We start from the raw sequence: 20,206 nt of genomic DNA on the forward strand, positions 1-20,206 counted from the left end.
TAAAATTGTAGCATATTTAATAGTATTTCGTACTAAAAATAATACTATTTCGTACCCCATCCCTACAACATCATTTACTAAACTTCAATTTCTAGCAAGTTATTTATTATTTTATGGTATCAGAGCTAGTTGATGGAATTCCTCAATTAAAGAATATTCGTGAGGAAGTAATATGCCAAGGATGTCAATATGGAAAGTCACACCGACTTCCATATAAGAAGTCAACAAATCGAAAACAAGGTTTGCTTGACTTGATTCATACGGACTTGATGGGACCAACAAAAACACCAAGTTATAGCGGTCATTGCTATGTAATGGTGTTAATTGATGACTATTCTCGGTTTACTTGGGTGAAATTCCTAAAGGAGAAAAGTGAAGCCTTATCAAAGTTCATAGAGTTCAAAGAAGCGGTAGAATCAGAATTTGGAAGAAAGGTAAAAGCTCTTAGGAGTGATAATGGTGGAGAATTCATGTCAAATGATTTCTTTACTTATTGTAAAACAAATGGTATTTCTCACCAAATGACTTGTCTGGATACTCCACAACAAAATGGGGTTTTAGAAAGAAAGATTGCTTACCTTGTTTCAATATGCTTATCTTGGTTACATGACAAAGGGTTGCCAAGGGAGCTATGGGCGGAAGCACTTCAATGTGCTTGTCATGTGTCTAATCGGTTACCATCTTGGCCAAGTACACAAAAATCATCTTTTGAGCTAGCTTATGGTCAAAAGCCAAATGTAAGCTATTTTAGGGTGTTTGGTTCTATTTGTTATGTTCATATTCCAAAAGCTAACCAAACCAAACTTGACCCAAAAGCTCGAAAGTGTATTTTTGTTGGTTATGATTCTCACAGGAAAGGTTGGAGGTGTATGGATCAAGAAACAAAGAAGTTTACCACTTCAAGAGATGTGGTATTTGATGAAGTGTCTTCTCAATTTTCTGAATCAAGCAAAATTGGTGAAGAAAATAGAGATTACAAATTTATGTTTCCTAGCTTCGACACTCAAGAAGAAAGTGAGAATGATGGTGTTTCTCAAACTCAAGAAGAGACACCTAGTGAAGAAGTACCAACTTAAGTTAGAAGGCCAATAAGAGAAAAGAGACAACCAAGACATCTAAGTGACTATGAGGTGAACACAGTCACAACTTGTTTCTTTTCAGGTGGCTTAACCAAAGAACCAACATGTTATGAAGAAGCTAAAGATTCTCCGGATTGGAGAAAAGCAATGCAAGAGGAGATTGATGCATTGGAAAAGAATGAAACTTGGGAGCTTGTCAAGAAATTGGAAGCATGTAAACCGGTTACTTGCAAATGGGTCTACCGTTTGAAGAAGAACTCGGATGGAACCATTAATAGGTTCAAGGATCGGTTGGTGGCTCGTGGCTTTTGTCAAAGTTATGGGCTTGATTATGAGGAAACTTTTAGCCCCGTGGCTAAAATGGTAACGGTGAGAACAATAATCTCACTAGCGGCTTACAAAGGGTGAAAATTGTGGCAACTTGATGTGAAGAATGCTTTTCTATATGGAGAACTTGACCGTGAGGTGTTCATGGAACAACCTATTGGGTTCATTTCAAATCAATTTCCAGAATATGTGTACCGATTAAAGAAAGCTCTTTATGGCTTGAAACAAGCTCTGAGAGCTTGGTATGGTAAGGTTGCACAATACCTTGTCTTTTGTGGTTTTAAGATTTCTGATGCGGATTCTAGTTTGTTTGTTAAGAAAGAATCAGGTTTCCATGTTTTGGTGTTATTATATGTTGATGGCATGATTATCACCAGAGGAAACGAGTCAGAAATCTCTCGTTTAATTGATGATCTTTCGGTTCATTTTGAAATGAAGAATCTGGGGGAGATTGGATGTTTTCTTGGCTTGGAAGTTGATAAATTAGAAAATGGGTATTTTATCTCTCAAAGGGGTTATGCAAGAAGTCTCTTGGAACGTTTCAACATGGGGGAGTCAAAGCCTATGACTACTCCAATGGAACCAAACCTCAAAATGAAGAAAGATCAAGGAAAAGAGCTCAAGGATATGAAGTTGTTCTGACAAATGGTTGGAAGTTTGATCTATCTAACCATCACAAGGCCAGAAATTGCTTACTCGGTTGGCATTGTTTCACAATTTATGCAATGTCCAACTAATGTTCATCTTTATGTAGCAAAAAGGATCCTTCGTTATGTGAAAGGATCAATAGGCCACGACTTGTGGTATAAGAAGTGTGATAATATTTTGTTAAATGGTTTTGTGGATGCAGATTGGATGGGAGACGCAAATGATCGCCATTCAACTTCGGGTTATGGTTTTAACATGGGTTCCGCTATTATTTCATGGTGTAGCAAGAAGTAAGATGTTGTTGCTTTGTCTAGCACGGAAGCGGAATACATAGCTGCAAAGATGGCGGCTCAAGAATGTACTTGGTTAAGAAGATTGATTGGTGACATACTTGAAAAAGTAGATTATGTTGTCAAATTGAAATGTGACAACGAAAGTGCAATCAATCTTGCTTCGAATCCTGTGTTTCATGCCCGTACTAAGCATATAGAAATGAGATATCATTTTATTCGTGAAAAGGTTCTTAGCGGGAAAATCGAGCTAGCAAACGTAAGGACAAATGCTCAAGTAGCCGACATCTTTACTAAAGCTCTAATGAAAACCAAGTTCATGGAATTTTGAGAAGCGTTGGGGATTTTTGATCGAGAGTTTGCACTAAGGGGGAGTGTTAAAATTAGTGCAACATAATCCCTTGATTTATGGGATATTATAATCCCTTGATTTATGGAATATTTTCAAAGCATACACATGCATAGATTATATTCTTATCTTACTGCTTTATTTTACTCATTTAATATTTTGTAGGATATCTTTTCATGATTTTCCATAAAGATGTTTGTCATCTAGTTTTTGTTAGTTTCTATTGTTAGGTATGCATTTAATATGCATTATGATTTCTCTTATATTTAAGCATGTGTTGGTGTATCATTTGTAATCAATCGAATACACATTTTATTTCCAGTTACTTGTTTCATATATTATACTTTGTTTACTAAACTTCAATTTCTAGCAAGTTATTTATTATTTTACTATCCGAGGAGAAAAGATTGGAAGTTAACGGAGTCTCGTCATCAGAAGCTACGGTACTATTGTGTTCAGATAGGCAGAAGAGAAACTCTAGAAAGAATCTGACATGCTATAAGTGCGGGAAGACTGGGCATGTAAGGGTTAATTGTCCAGGTGGAGCTAATCCGGTAAATGGCTCCAAAGATGCTAACATTGTCTCCGTCGTTACGGAGAGTGACGAATTCTTCTGAAGTCACGTCATCCTCATGGTGTGTCCGCGCCACCATGGAAAGGGATGTTCATTAGCGGTTCCACAATTACACATGAGCACTGGTTTGGCATTGGTGCAGGTTGTGTGGTGGAAACTGATGTTGTAGCTGATGAAACTTCCAGGGAAAGCCAAACAGGAAGTTGCACCATAACTGTTCAGCTGGTTATACAACATGTGCCGAGGTGAAATGCTTGGAATGTGATATTCTAAGTGTGATAATCTTTATGGTGGGGTATGATAATTCTGTTTAGAGTTATGATTGTCTATTATGACAATGATTGTCGGGTCTTGACAATGTTCGATGAAGATGCAAGTTTTGTCTCTTGGGAGATAATGTCAACGGCATGAAGATGAGGATCTTGAAGTTGTCGTCGAGGAAGCGTCTACATCGGTTATCCTTGCAATATGGAAGCATGGTTATCTTCTTCTATCCAAAAGGTGGAGATTTGTTGGATATAGTTTTGGTTAGAAGAATTGGATATGGTTGCATAGTATTTGTGAAGGATGTTATCCCACATAGGTGGGAGGAAAAAGTTGGAGGTCATTTGCTTCGTTATAAAAGAGGGGTTAAGTCTTCATTCCAAATTGCACCAATCAATACACTTTAAGTATTTGATTATTTCTTTCTTTCTTACCTTTGTTTGAGAGTTGTATTAGTTAAATATTTTGGAGAGTGTAGTTGGCTTAAGAGAGTCGCCTATATCATTGTAACAATTTGTGATATAGTGTATTTCTCTCTTTGGGGGCCGGTGATTTTTCTCCTGTTTTGGAGTTTCCACGTTAAATCTTGTGTTGTGTATTGTTTTTATTTCTTTACTATTATTGTTGGGCTGGGTGGTGGGAATTAGTGAGACCGTAATTTCCCAACAGTTAGAACATATGTATAAGAAATAAACTTGTTGAGCGGATCTATCATTCAACTAATAAAGAGTTAATATTAATAAGATACATTACAAACAATGACAACACAAAGTGAACTATATTCTGTAAAAATAGTAAATGGGTCAAGATTGCCCAATCCAAGTAATTCTATGGTAATTCAAATCCAATATTAACAAAAGACACTACAAATACTAAAGACACTTGCTATCGATTTAACCACGTGCATATGGATGTTTTTATGCAAAGCAATCTATACATGTTAACTGACAAAGAGCATGCTTATTTTCATTTGACAATGGCAAGTTCTATAGTGTGCTAAGAAGATTATGATAGAATATAATGATGGAGTTGATCAAGATAACTCATTTCAAGGTTGCAAAAGTAAAATTATGTTAGTTTGATGTAAGCTTTCATTAGACCTTTTTGAACAGATGCAACCTTAAATTAAGTAGACTTACAAAATAGTATATACAGAGCAAACCGATCATATGCTAAGGTTAAAAATAAAGGTTAACATCAATATGCTATTTGAGATAATGTATCCTACCATTGCAAACTCCAGTAGTTGAGACCAAGTATCCCGAGGAATAGCTTTATTATTCTTAGCCTGAAATAAATAAACGAAAATATCTAAATCCGCAAAGCATGATAAGATTACAACTTATTGACCTTCAAAATACCTGTAAAAATTTGCAATCAACTAATGGCACTGCTTTTCTGCAAATAACAATTGCCACATTCTTATACTTGTCTTAATGTCAGACATTTTTAACCCTAAAAGCTTACATTAAATGAGTATCCGCACATCATAACACCTATGACAGTTTATAAACTGATTTAGGATTTATATTTTAAATTTCGTATCAATTTGAATTGTAAGCTATGTAGTATTGAATTACTCAAAAAAATATATTCATAATTTTGAGTTGATAACAGAACTGAGAAACTTACAATATAAAGCTCTAACATCAAATTCAACTGTAGATTCCATCATAACATAAGAATTTAATTGTTGTAGATGGCACAATTTAATTGTTGTAGATGGCACCTGCAAACTAAAACTGACTACCTATTGCAATGCGTAACTTGAAGCAAGAATGTCCGATGATATCTGCAAGATAATAATCTGAAACAAAAAAATTTAATTGGAGACTAACCGGCCAGTGCGTAGTAACATAAAAAGTGGTCCACGATAAGAAACTTACTTATTAGTACAACCATTGGAATACTTGTGATGGACACGATTATCTCTTTTTAAATCCAAAATACAAATCAAATACTAATACCAAGCACTCATTATAACTAAAAAGGCCAAAAAATAAGGCGAAACACCTCCATCCTTCTATGATGAGCATAAAGTTCTCCAACATCCACAAACACATATGATTTTCATTTGATAATACATGTGCTATAAATGATCAATTCCTTCATAAATTATCATGTTTAAGGAGACATAATCACAAACACCTGGTGTGCAAAACAAATAATCCTTCATAAAATTAAACCATTTCAATATTTCACATAATGAAAGTGTTTTACACGTAAATCTGAAAATCTTTCATATAGCATACAATTTTATATAATCAATAAAAAACAAATATCATCAAAACAAAATTTAGAAACACAAAATCCAAGATGAGAAACAGGAAGTTTGACTTCAATTAATACGAAATGGGTGTAATTAAATCAATATAAAACATAACCAAAAAGGTTGAAGTTTAAATAAATACCTTTTTGAAACGGTTCATGGCTAGGGATGGCAATGGATCGAATATGGATCGGGTGAGGCTGTATCCATATCCATATCCATTTAGTTTTTGTTCATTCATATCCATATTCATATCCATTTAATTCCAGTTCATCCATCCATATCCATATCCAATGGATTAAGCGGGTTAATGGATATTCAATGGATATTCAAAAAATGTTATAATTTTCCTAAAATATATGATTCAAATAAAAACGTAATATAATAAAAATTTATATAATGTGGCATAATATTAAATCTATTCATAAGAACGTGTAATCTTTGTCGAAGATATAACACAATTTGTTAAACTTACTATTAAACATAGACTATGACAAACTTAATGTGTAATTTGTATTTTTATTCCATTATATATACGTGTTTTGTTGTAATATATCATGGTTAATTCATTATATGATTTCAAGAAAAATATATGAGTAATTGTAAATGTATTTATAATAGTAAATGTGTTTGCATATATCTATATTTATGTATTTCGGGTGTATATGGATATATCCATGGATGAAACTTTTCATCCATATCCATATCCGTATCCACTTAAGTTCATCCATATCCGTATCCATATCCATTTATATCATCCATATCCATTACGAATCGGGTGGATCGGATGGATATCCAATGGATCGGGTGGCAATTGCCATCCCTATTCATGGCTAGTTGGCTACATCAAGAAAAGAGAGATGAAACCGCGATTTTTTGTTGTAAGAATTTGAAGCTCTGTATTTTCTGTATAATGATGAAGAAGAAGCACGAATCTGTAAAGGATTTATTAAAATTGAAAGAAATAATGGTAGTTTGGATTATCTAGGGTTTCTTTTTGCATTGGTAAAGGAACAAATGAGAGCGGCCTATAAGACCATTTGTATCGGGGGTTAAACAACCCCGTTGAATCCGATTTGTCACCCCCAAAACGCCGGAGCCTCGCCGTATCGCGGCGTTTCCGGCCCAAATTTTTCAGGCGTTTTCGTCGATCCAACGTGAGGTCCAACGGCCGTTGAGGCCACGTGGCGTTTTGCAGTTGGCCAAAAAATCTAGCCGTTGGGTATTTCGAGCCGTTGGTAAAAAAAATGTAAATTATTTTTATATTTATCTATATATATACATACTCTATTTAATCATTTTACACACACAAAAAATCTTTCTTTCTATATTTCTTTATCATTTATAAAAGGACAAATTTCATAAAATGATAACTATTTTACCTCATTTTAGGTAACCTATTTCACTTTGATTCATTTAAAGGGCTATTTTAACAAAAGTTAATTAAAAAAGGGATTTCGTTAACTTTGTCCATTAAAGGACTATTTTAATTACATCATTCGTCCCTCATGTTTGCAAACCCTAATTTCATTTGTCCCTCCATCCAATTTCCTTCCAACCAGACCTGCAATTAGTTCATCATCACCACCATAACTGCTAAGAACAATTTTCATAGAAACTTGAATTCGAACACAATAGCACTCAAAATCGATCAAAACATGATCCATATGCTGCGATTAGATGATATATGGAAGAATTATTCATCAAAACAACTTTAGATTAACGGAATCATTATGAATCACAATATGAACTCCAAAAACTAAAATCGATTTTTGTTGCATTTTAGGAGATGAATTCTTCATGAAAAACGTTCTATATCATCCTCCTTAACTTCGTGACTCGAAATCAGAGCCTCTAACAGCCTGAAACTTTCGAATTTGATCTCTGAATTTATCGTTGACTTTGAAGCCGAACTTTCACTTTTCATATTCAAGTTCATATCATGAAATTAGGATCTATAGATTTCCAGAAAGCATCACGACATGATTTAGAATAGGTCTGCATTTTTAATTTTGGCTATAGGACTCTGAATTGATCCGGAGACTAAGTCGGTCCTCGATGAACACAAACGATGAACTCGATCTCAAATTCATGGAATCTGTTGTTGTTTAAAGCTTCTGATGATGCACGAATGTTTAGTAGGATGCAAGAATCATGTTTCGGAACTCAATTTGTGTTGAGAATCATTGAATGAAGATTTGATAATTTGAACACTTGATGCATTCGTACAATGAATAACTTGAGAAATATGAATTTGTTAATATGTGTCTGTTATTTATTTGGTTCGATCTGGATTTGAATTACGGACAAAGTTAACGATGAATGGGTTAAAGATGATGACCATGGTCATTTAATGAACAAAGTTAACGAAATCCCTTTTTTTAATTAACTTTTGTTAAAATAGTCCTTTAAATGAATCAAAATGAAATAGGTTACCTTTATTAGGAAAAAGAGGTAAAATAATTACCTTTTTATGATATTTTCCCTTTAAAAAATAACAAACAATGGAAAATGCATGCAAAATGTTCGATTTTATCATTGATGATTCCGATGATGAAAAGGTGGTTAATTTTGCTAAAAGTTTAACGGAAGAAGAGGTAGAGGGAGAAGCGAGTAGTTCACTAGTCCCTCGAACACGGGTTTATATATCAAGGGATCAGGAAGATGCGGCTGTGAGGTTATACAATGATTATTTTTCGGAAACACCCGTGTATCCGGAAAAAAATTCAAACGACGTTTTCGAATGAGTCGTGAATTATTTCTTCGAAACATCGAAGGTATATCTAACTTTAATAGTACAAATATTCCCGATTATTTTTTGTATTTTAGGGAACGTCCAGACGCAGTTGGTCGTCAAAGTTTGACGATCCTACAAAAGTGCACCGCCGCCATACGTCAAATGGCGTATGGAACTACACCAGATATGTTTGACGAATATATAAAAATTGGTGAGAAAATTGCTGCTTTATGTCTAGATAATTTTTGTAGATGCGTATTTCATTTGTTTGCTCCCGTGTATTTGAGAAAACCAACCGCCGATGATATTGCCCGACTTTATAATTTTCACGAACAAAAACATGGTCTACCGGGTATGCTCGGTAGTATAGATTGTATGCATTGGGAATGGAAAAATTGTCCAATTGCTTGGCAAGGACAATATACTCGAGGTTATCAAAAAGGCCCATCTATTATGCTTGAAGCAGTGGCTTCTCAAGATTTGTGGATATGGCATGCATTATTTGGTATGGCTGGTGCAAACAATGACATTAACATTTTAAATTTTTCACCGTTGTTTAACACTATTAAAGAGAGTACTGCTCCACCTTCACCGTTTAATGTAAACGGTCATCACTACGATAGAGGGTATTACCTAGGTGATGATATTTACCCAGATTAGGCTATGCTGGTCAAAGCTCCCCACAATCCAATTGATGAACAACGTAAAAAGTTTAAACGGTTTCAAGAAAGTGCAAGGAAAGATATTGAACGTGCATTTGGAGTACTACAAGGTAGATTTGCCATGTTAAAGACTCCGGCAAGATCTAAGGACTTCAACAAAATTAGAAGACATATGTACGCTTGTGTTGTATTACATAACATGATTCAAGAAAATAACGGTTTTGTGATTTCGAAAAGGGATGAAAAAATGATTGCTCACCCAAGTAACCGACCTATAAGGTTGGAAAGGAATTTGAGGGATCGAGATGCCAGTATTAAGGAAATCAGAGATAAGCAAGTTCACAATCGGTTGGAGTCAGATTTAACCGAGCACGTTTGGAACTTATCACCTTATTTTTGTAGCGCTAATATTAATATTGATAATTAATAATGTGTTATGTATTTTATATTTTCGTTTATGAATTTTAAATTGATGTATTGTTTTAGGAATTAATGTACTTTATTTTCATTAATAAAAAGTAGCCGTTTATTTCATTCATTCGCAAACATACGATTACATTATTTTCCTAAAAAGTGAAAAACAACTTAGTTCCTAAAACGATTACATTATTTTCCTAACGGCTATCTTCAACAAGCACCTTCATCAATCAGATAAGTAATCGCGGATATCATATTGCTGAAATCTGCCATCGCTACTCGAAGATGAAGCAACTTCTCTTGGCGAATCAGAAAGAGCGTAGCTTTCATCCCTAAATTCGGTATAAATCGTAATTGCTTGCCTACATACCAAAGCTTTTCCAATCAAAGCATAATAATCGTGGTCATCTTCAAGTAGCGTGGCAGGAACTTCGGGTCTTTTGAAATACCATACTTGTCTGACTTGGTATGGTATGTCTTGATGGAGAACTGCAAGCAAACTATAAAAATAACGATACTCATGTACATTAATATAATAATCACATGTTGAGTCCGGTGTATAATTCATCAATCCTTGATCAAATTCACCTCCGTAATGAACTTTTACGCAAACATTCAACGGACTCATTTTGAAATTTGAGAGAAATTATATAGATTTTAAGGAGAAATGAAGTATGTGTTATAGTCGTTTGAAAAAAAAATCAAACGGTTGGAAATATAGCCGTTGAATTTAAATAATATTTTTTAAAATATAATATAATCATATTAATGATAAAAATAAAATAAAACAAATAAATAAAACAGAAAAATACAAAATTAAATGCCACATCAGCATTCCACTAACACAACACTAACTCACAACACCAACTCACAACACCACCACTACTCCACTCAACAACACAACACGTCCTAGTCATCAAAAAAGTGAAAAAAGTGCACAATACGAACTCACAACACCAACTACCACTACAAATGGTCTAATAATATCTTCACTGTATTTTTTTTATTAAATGTTTAATTTAGCTAAAACGTTTTTTTCCCCTGTGTGTGTTTAAAATTTCTCAAGATTTTATTAAACATATTTAATTATATTAATGACATTATTCACATTGCTTAGATTTTTTTCTTTTTATTTTTTAATTTTTATTATGCTTGAATATTACTTTTTTATGACATCAGCTAGATAGAGTTTTAATATTTACTATAGATAGTACAGAAGCATCATGCGAAAAGTATACCAACACAGGAAAGGCCCATTCGGCTAACACATAAACCACAACAAAAGGATTGCATGAGAAAACTACGACTAGACAATCGAAACTACATTAACCATGATCGTCAAATGTTTTTGGATTTAAAAGCCATTGACTCCAATCGAAACTTCTTTTATGCGATCTTCTAGAAATCCATTCGAAAGCCTTGATTTGAACTTCATTCAACGCTATGGGACCATTGCTTTTCTTTTTTTGGAAGACCGTAAGATTCCGATTTCGCCATATAAAATAACCAACAACCCATTCGATTGCATCCATAAATTCGAATTTTGCGATGTTTGTGAGGTGTTGTCAATACCCTTAAACATATCTTCTAGGCACACATACATTTGATGATTAGCATTCCACCAACGAAAAACTCGAGACTATAGGTCAATTGCAAAAGAACAATGAATGAAAATGTTATCGACGGTTTCGATATCATTATTGCAAACAGGGCAACGGACCGAATCAAGGTCAATACCCCGTTTATCTAGTTCTACTCTAACCAGGATCTTGCATTGCTTAACTCTCCAAATTAAAAGTTCTATTTTTTACAGGAGCATTCTGAGCCTAACCGTTTGCAAGGAAGAATCGGGGCGACTCAAGATTTTTAAATCAATGATTTTAGTGAGAGTGTTAGTCGAAAACAAGCCGTTAGATTGTAAAATCCATGTCCATAGATCACAGGACCCATTACCGAAATAAATCCAATGATCAGAGTGATGAGCTTATGAAGTTCAGTGAGGGTACACCCTGTAGGATTGCGTTGCCAATGCCACGAGAAGACAAAATCTGCACCAACCTTTTTGAACATGTCCACTAGCAAAACTTCGCTATTTGATTCTATCTTAAACAATCTACCAAATCTTTCACAAAGAGCTTGATTACCTAGCCATTTGTCTAGCCAAAAGAGCGTATGATCACCTTTGCATATCTTCTTTACAAATGAGTTAGTAAACGAAATATCAAGCTTGTCAATACATGGACCAACTTTTCAAATATTTTTCCAAACCATTCTCATTCCCGCCCGAAGATTTGAAACTAGAGAACCCAACCCCCCATCCCGCCCATAGATACTATTTATGACTTTGACCTCAAAAGACTCTTTTTCGTTATGAAAACGCCACCACCATTTTCCCAACAAGGCTAAGTTTTTAGCCTTCAGGGATCCAATATTTAGGCCTCCCTCCTCGTAAGGATGGAGTATCGTTTCCCATTTGACCCAAGAGATTTTTAACATATCACCCGACCCGCCCCAAAAAAATTACGACACAAACCTTCGTGTTTGTTGATGACACATGAAGGAGCACGGAATAGGGAGAAGGCGTACAACGGAAAACTAGTAAGAACCGATTTAATGAGTGTGAGACGACCACCGAAAGACATCATTTTTGCTTTCCAATTGATGTGTAATTTTATACTCTAAAAATACTAGCAAATACTACCCAATAATTATCACACAATACAGGCAATATTCCCGATCGTGCAGTAATTTATTAGTAATGTTGACCAGTTCGTCCACAGAGAGCAGTTTTATCAGAAACTTTAACTTGTAATTATTCTAGTAAAAATGGGGTTGTTTTGTTTAGGAAATAAACGCGTAATAAGATTAAATTAAATCAATAAAGACAAAGGTATCTACTTAGATTTGATTCCCTCGGATCAGGATTGCTGTTAAGTTCATTTCAAACAATTATAATGGTGGTAACACTATGATTATCTCTCGATTATCACAGATTATCAATTAAATCCTTAGCTCAACTCTCGTTGATCCTAATTCTCTAATCTAGTTACCAACGTATTAATCAATATATTAATCTGGCTTGAATTGCTTTAGTCTCCCTAACAATTTCACAATTATCAAGTTTTATCATAGTTTAATTACGTCAATCAATTATACCAGTCTCCCTTATATAATCAACCAAAGGCCTAAGCTATTCACGTTTAATAACCTAGTAAAGATCAGCACTTATTCAACTCTCGTTGACTAGTTAATAATCTCCGCAACTTCAACTAATTAAAAATCTCAATAACAGTCGTTCTTAGCCAAATAATACATGGAATAGTAAGATTTAATTGTTCAAATTATAAAGATAACAATCCTTCACCTTAGTTCAATCATCTAAGTAGATACAACTAGTTTAGCTACTCATATTAAAATAAAGAATACAAAAGCATGAAAGATAAACAATTGAATCCATTAATTTGAATGTAAATAAAAGTAATAGCAAGATTAAACTAACCAAGATCGTTGCAATAATGAAAAGACAATGAAAAGTTGATAGAAAAACTATAAAATTCGTAACCTAGTGGTGGAGCACAAAAATTCGTAAGTAAAAAACTGATTACCCTATAAAGGGCCAAAAATGCGTATTTATAGTTGCTGAAAAGCTGAAGTCAGCTAGCCATCTCGCGACCGCATCACAGGAATCGCGATCGCGAGTGACCAAAAAATCGCGGCCGCATATAATCAATCGCGACCGCGAGGTAACCCATTCTTTGTTTTCGAAGTTCTGTTAACGAATAACGAGCGCGAGATTTAAATCACGAACAAACCCAGAATCGCGACCGCATCAGAAGGCATTGCGACCGCGAGATTCACCTTTTTGATCAGTATTTTTCTATTCCAATTTTATTCGTTGACACTTCGTTTCGACTTGCGATTTCTTCCTGAATGCACTCAAATTTTCACCCAAATATCCTCCAGAACCATATAACTCTTCAAACCATATCACAGGAACGTAAAAACTCAAACTTCAATAATTCTTTCACCATTTATTCAATTTATATTAAAAACTAACCGATATTAAAAACTCAAACTTCAATAATTCTTTCACCATTTATTCAATTTATATTAAAAACTAACCGATATTGCGAGTAAAAATATGTATAAACGAGGCAATATCACCAATCCACGAACCTTGAATGGAACTTTTCTATGTAGGAATCCCAATCACGAATGGAGCTCATTTTTCTACCGATAGGCAACCCAAGATATAGGAATGGAATATCCCCGACTTGGCATCCACAATAACTTGCCATAATTTCCACCTCCGTCATTTGAACCCCAATGCCATATAAACAACTTTTTGAAAAGTTAACTTTTAGACCAGAAAATATTTCAAAACATTTGAGAACTTTAAACGAATTCCTTATATTTCTCTTGCTCCATTCACCAAATATAATTGTATCGTCGGCATATTGAAGGTGCGAAACAACCTTCTTTCCGACTTCGATTCCTATAAAGAGACTTACATGAGAGGCTTGTTTGATCATAGCATTAAGACCTTCCGCGACAATGATGAACAAATATGGTGAATGTGGGTCACCTTGGTGAATACCTCTATGAAGCGAAAATTTCTCGGTTGAGATCCGTTAACTAAAATCGAGACAGTGGCCGAAGATATACAGGATTTTATCCAATTTCGCCACTTAGAGCCGAAACCCATTCTTTCTAAAATATTGAGAATCCCACTTGATACTATCAATAGCTTTTTCAAAATCCGCCTTGAAAATCATAGACTTTTTCTTCCTTCTTTTAACCTCACCGGTCAATTCGTTTGCAACTAGAATTCCGTCCAATATTAATCTACCCTTTAAAAAAACACTTTGTTCAACACTTATTACCTTGTGAATAACTCTTTGAAGTCTACTAGAAAGCAGTTTTGAAACGATTTTGTAGAAGCTACCGATAAGACTAATGGGTCGGTATTCACTTAAGCATACTGGAACTTTTTTCTTTGGAATCAATGTTATGAAACTAGCATTACACCCTTTCGAGATCGATTTCTTTAACCAAAATCAATCAAGAGCTGCCTTGAGATCGCCTTTGATAAGCCAAAAGAACTTTCTATAAAAATTAAGGTTAAAACCATCTAGGCCCGGGGCTCTTGACGAATCGCATTCTTTAATTGTATCTCTCATGTCGAATTCTGTGAACGGGGCTTCAAGCACTTGTGAATCTTCTTGGGAGATGGAGTTAAAAGTTAAAGTATTCAGAGAATCATAATCGAGATTTGAGGAGTATTTGCATCAAAAAGTTTATTGAAAAAGGAATGAATTTCCTTTTTTATATTAGCGTGCTTTTCGTCCCAGACCCATCTCTATATAGACCAAGAATGTTGCTACTATTGTTTCTTCTACGTATAGACAAATGGAAGAAAGCTGTGTTCTCATCCCCCTTAATGCTCCATTTAATTCTCTCCTTTTGCCTAAGCATCTCTGATTTTTCCTTTTCTTTTTTGATCCATTAGACTTTGGAATTTAACCAACTTTCCCTTTCGGCTTCTGTGACTGAAGTATTCTCAGCTTTTAGTTCAAGACCCTCTGAATTTTTTTTTCCCATAAATCATTTCTTTGTCAATTTCACCATACTTATTTTTGCTCCACACTCTAAGAGCTTCGTTGACTTTCTTAAGTTTATCTCTGAAAATACAATCAGCCTTGTTACCGAAAACTTGAGAATTCCATGCATTGATAATGATGTTTTCAACTTTCTTTGATTCAAGCCATTGATTAAAAAACTTGAAAGCTTTTTGGTCCAAAATCGTTATTCCCATCCTTTAACAAAATAGGACAATGATCGGACGTGTTCCTATCTAGTGCTGTTACCATCACATCACCCCAAGATTGGAAGAAAATGTCGGTTACTAAAAACTTATCCAATTTACTGAATTTCTGTCCGTTTTCACATATTCTAGTGAACCTTTTACCAAGCAATGGAACATCGATTAGCTTATTTTGTTCGATGAGGTTGTTAAATAATTTGGCCCTGTTTGCCTTGAATTGACAGTTTTACCTTTCATCTTTATCCCTTACCTCGTTGAAATCTCCACTAAGCACCCATTCAACATTAGCATCCTTTGATTTAACCATGATCTAAGCTTTCCCACAACTTCTTTTTTTGATCATCCTTGTGAGGACCATAAACATTGACTACAGGTGTATCACCTCGTTTCCCTAACCACTTGCCTTTAATTGCTAGATAATGTTGCTTTTCGACTTCCTCGGATACAATGAAACATTCGGGTCCCAAATCAAAAGTAGACCGCCAGAATTACCTACTTTTGGTTTTTGGATATAGTTGAAGTTCGAAGAGCCCCAGATTATCTCTATCCAACTATCGAAAACTAGATTACATTTTGATTCCTGGATTAAAACAATTTCGAGAGATTCCTTAAACCTTAACCTTCTAAACCATCCGATCTTATTTTATTTTTGAGCCAAACTACCAAAACTACGAATATTGAGAGTCATAATCTTCATAAATAACACAATTAAAATAAGAAGGTGTACATTGGATTCTATTGGGACGTTCATCCCAATGAACCCCAAGCTTCGATCCAAATTCTTTTAACCTGATGCTACCTGAAGACAACCGTGAGTTACCTGAGTTCTTATCTCTCGAGGATATTGAACAGGATTTTTGTTTATGATGAACGGGCGCAATTCTTGCAAGACTTTTGAAACGAAGAATTCGTGAAGAAGCTTTTCACTTTCTGACACTACTCCATGACTGAGCTTTTCGGGAAGGGGGTTTACGGTGTTGGAATGAAGGTTTGATTCGTGGTTTGATTTGGGTGGTTTAGGAGGAAGGTTAAATATAAAACAAATTGCATTACGAAATCTCTAAACGAGACTCGAAATTAAATTTTCAATTTTTTTTTTGGCAAAAATATTAGGGTTAAAGCCAAAAATAGGCTACAAACTTAACACAAATGTACTGACGTCGCCCACAAACTCATTTCCGTCCTACTGTCGCCTACAAACTTATAAAAAATGTCCCGATGCCGCCCATATACTTTCAGTTGTGTCCCGATGTCACCCATATACTTTCAATTATGTTTCGATGTATCACCGACGTGTCATGACTACTTAGAAGCCACGTAATCAACCATTTTGGTTGACGGTTAAAAAAGTATTTTGTTTATATTAACACATTTTTTATAAGTTTGTAGGCGACATCGGTACATTTGTGTGAGTTTGTAGCCTATTTTTGGCTTTAACCCAAAATATTAATATGTATATATATATAAAAGAACCGAGGTTCCAGTGGTACAACATTAAAAAGATCATAACAATCTCTAGAGAAACTATGTTTGTTCTAAACAATATGAACAACACATTAGCACAATAAGAATTACAACTCAAAAGTCAAACAATCACAACCCACCAAACCTAAGTCTAAAACACAAATAGATAACCCAACCTGTATCTAACCCGACCCGACCCGACAAGTAAAGTTTTCATTTGTACTTACTAGTTTTCCAATATTTAATGATATACTATAATATTTATTTAAAATTCAATTCAAAAGGTTATGAATTCTAAGGACAAATTACAAATATACACAAGTGTCTTTGGACAGAAACTTTTAATAGTTCACGATAACCTATACTTTTTTATTTAATATGCTTCGGCATTTAGCACTATTTAACTAGCGAAATAACCCGTGGAATCACAGATTTGTGTAAACGAAACAGTTTAATAATATATTTTAGGTATTAAGTGAATGTAAATGCTAAATTCATTTAGTTTAATGACCCGCGGAACCACGAATTTCGACTAAGAAACTTGTCATTGTTAACTTGGTCAGAATAAATGAATTACATTCATTCTCCTACTACCATCTTTCAATTTTCATTATAATTACTATTTTTCGTGTCATAAATGGTACTTATTTAACATTAAAAGATGGATTGAAAATACATGGTTCAACCTCGCGAAAATCATGATTATTTTTAAATTCTTCTATTATACTATATACCTTCATTTTAAATAGTCGCAATATGATTTGAAGTATGTTATCGGTTTTCAGATTCTTGTTGTTTAACAAACAAAAAATAATAAAACAGTCAAGGTGTGATAAATTTTATCATCAAACAACACATAAAAGAGAATAATTCTTTGAAAAAACTATTAACAATGACATGAAGGTTTGTACATGTTTTTTTGGGAAACAAAAGGTTATTAGATAATATGGTGAAGATTGAGAAAAAGAGTTGTAAATGTTTGTACATATTGAGAAAAAGAATTGTAATAATATATGGTAGAGATGCTCCGAGATATCTATATTTATAAAACAGTAATATTATATTAAATATTAAATGAAATTTTTATTAATTATTTTTGCCTTTCAAATTGGCATTCATATATTATCGATATTTATTTATTTTTATTTTGAATTTTTTAATTATAATTAATATAAAATAATGACATCATCATTATGAAAATTAAAGAGTAATTAATGATGTAATGACATCATCATTTTAGAGCTTTATATGAATGCTAGTGAAATGACCCGTGGAATCATGGGTTTCTTAAAAGAAATAATTTAATGACATGTTTTAGGTATTAAGTGAAGGTAAATGCTAAACTCATTTAATTTAGTGACCCGTAAAACCATGGATTCGACTAAGAAACTTGTCATTGTTTTTACAAATATATAGAGACATGTATTTCCGCATACGTATGTAACGTTGTTAATCTCGTAAAAAGAATTCATATTTGAATATTGATAATATGATAATTATAATTATTACAATAAAAATAAATAATAATAATAATAATAATAATAATAATAATAATAATAATAAAAATAATAATAATAATAATATAATAAAGTTTGCTCAAAGTTGAGTATAATAATTATTAGTAATCATAAATGTGTTTTGAAATTTTTTTAGAAAATTAAAATACAATAATTATATAAAGTTGTACAGTATGCTTTAAAATTTGTAAATGTGTTCATTGGGTGTTCTGTAGAAGATTGTATAATTTGTTTTAAAGTTTGTAAATATGGTCATGTGAGTGTTTTATCATAAGGTTGTACATAATGTTTTAAATATTGTACATATGGTCATGAGATATTTTACCATAAGATTGTACATAATATTTCAAATATTGTACATACAGTAATGTGGGTGTTTTATTTTATTTCCATAATAATCGTAATATTTGTTTTTATTTTGTATGTTTTTATGGCATTATCGTGTTTTTTAATATTTTATTAATCAAGTAGGATTTAACAAAATTAATATATAAAGTATTAATGACATCATCATTTATAAAATTAAAATGTAATTAACTAAATGATGACATCATCATTTTAGAAGTTTATTAGACTATATAGATAGATATATATAGAAGATATATAAAATACAGAAGTTTATTATAGAAATTAAGTAATAAAAAATACGGAGTATTAGTTTATAAAAATAAACTACTCCATCTTATAAAATGAGAAATCTACTTAATAATGTTCTTTTTGAAATAAAATTATGATAAAATAAGCATCTCTCTAGCTTGAATAGAAAACCAATGAATATATTTACAAAGGACCAAAGTTGCAAAATTCATTATTCGGAGATTAATCGTTCAGGACTTTGAAATAATCGGTAATTCGAGGATTAATCGAGGATTAATCGGATTGTATTTTATGCATATTAATATTAAATTTTAAAAATTATATGTGTAAATATAGAAGAAAATCATAAACATAAATATAAAATTTAACATAATTGTCTAAATTTGTTCATTCTGTTCAAAAACTATATAATTCCAGATTAAATACATGTTAAAATGCCGACCAATTTTGACTTTAACCGACTTTGATTACCAAATTTGATTTTGACCCATCAGTTGACGTTGACCGATAATTAAACGGCTTTTAGAAAATCGAAACGGATTGCTCTTAAAAATGATTAACCGGGAGTTAATCGGCCAGTAATTGGGTTTTTTACAACACTGGAAAGGACTATACATATGATTAAAAGAAAAAAAATACAAATACAATTAAAGCTAGATATTGTTTTTTCTCTCTTAGCTACCGTCGAACGTCGCAATATTCCGATAATGCGTGTTTTTTTTTCCTAGTAGAAGTTATACGGAGTATAATAGCAGTACAAATCCCGACCTTCGAAACTCATGCAACTCTCCATAAATAAATACCTCATATATTATGTATCGTGTGTTTTTATTTTTCATGTTACACATTAATTCACGCAAGAACTATGTTTAAGCATTTATAAATAAAATTAATTCAATATTTAGCCATTAATAACACTAATATTAAAATTATATAAGAAAAATCGATATTAAAAAAAATATTTATATTTTATAATTAATTCAACAGTATCCACATCCATGATTTGTTGGTCAAATTAAATGTCAAATGTCATTATTTAGTTAAGTAATTAATAATTAGGTTAAATGTAGGATGACAAATTACGGAATATTATTTTTTGGCCATAGATAAATAAACCATACTTGTAAGATTAAAAAACCAATTTTTTGACCAAATTGCATAATGATTGTTTTGTTTAATTATGATGCT

General features: G+C 33.0%; 3 protein-coding genes across 3 annotated transcripts; all 3 read left to right on the forward strand.

Moving 5' to 3' along the window:
- The first annotated feature begins 2,051 nt into the window (after positions 1-2,051).
- On the forward strand, positions 2,052-2,348 carry LOC139901696 (uncharacterized mitochondrial protein AtMg00810-like). The gene has a single exon (XM_071884375.1). It carries the CDS (start codon positions 2,052-2,054, stop codon positions 2,346-2,348), a length of 297 nt encoding a protein of 98 aa, XP_071740476.1.
- A 5,956-nt stretch (positions 2,349-8,304) lies between these two features.
- LOC139901697 (uncharacterized) lies at positions 8,305-9,197 on the forward strand. Its single transcript, XM_071884376.1, has 2 exons — positions 8,305-8,477; positions 8,630-9,197. Exons 1-2 carry the CDS (start codon positions 8,305-8,307, stop codon positions 9,195-9,197), a joined length of 741 nt encoding a protein of 246 aa, XP_071740477.1.
- A 3-nt stretch (positions 9,198-9,200) lies between these two features.
- On the forward strand, positions 9,201-9,721 carry LOC139901698 (uncharacterized). Its single transcript, XM_071884377.1, has 2 exons — positions 9,201-9,572; positions 9,686-9,721. The coding sequence occupies exons 1-2, from the start codon at positions 9,201-9,203 to the stop codon at positions 9,719-9,721; spliced, it is 408 nt and encodes a 135-aa protein (XP_071740478.1).
- The last annotated feature ends 10,485 nt before the right edge of the window (positions 9,722-20,206 follow it).

Source organism: Rutidosis leptorrhynchoides, chromosome 3, assembly GCF_046630445.1.
Source record: "Rutidosis leptorrhynchoides isolate AG116_Rl617_1_P2 chromosome 3, CSIRO_AGI_Rlap_v1, whole genome shotgun sequence".
NCBI lineage: Eukaryota > Viridiplantae > Streptophyta > Magnoliopsida > Asterales > Asteraceae > Rutidosis > Rutidosis leptorrhynchoides.

Bases quoted from the DNA above. Each gene is read 5' to 3' on its own strand.
- LOC139901697 (XM_071884376.1), top strand. From the start codon at position 8,305: ATGGAAAATGCATGCAAAATGTTCGATTTTATCATTGATGATTCCGAT. The intron at 8,478-8,629 runs GTTATACAATGA...TTTGTATTTTAG, and splicing joins CAGGAAGATGCGGCTGTGAG to GGAACGTCCAGACGCAGTTG.
- LOC139901696 (XM_071884375.1), top strand. From the start codon at position 2,052: ATGGTTGGAAGTTTGATCTATCTAACCATCACAAGGCCAGAAATTGCT.
- LOC139901698 (XM_071884377.1), top strand. From the start codon at position 9,201: ATGCTGGTCAAAGCTCCCCACAATCCAATTGATGAACAACGTAAAAAG. The intron at 9,573-9,685 runs GTTTGGAACTTA...GTATTGTTTTAG, and splicing joins AGTCAGATTTAACCGAGCAC to GAATTAATGTACTTTATTTT.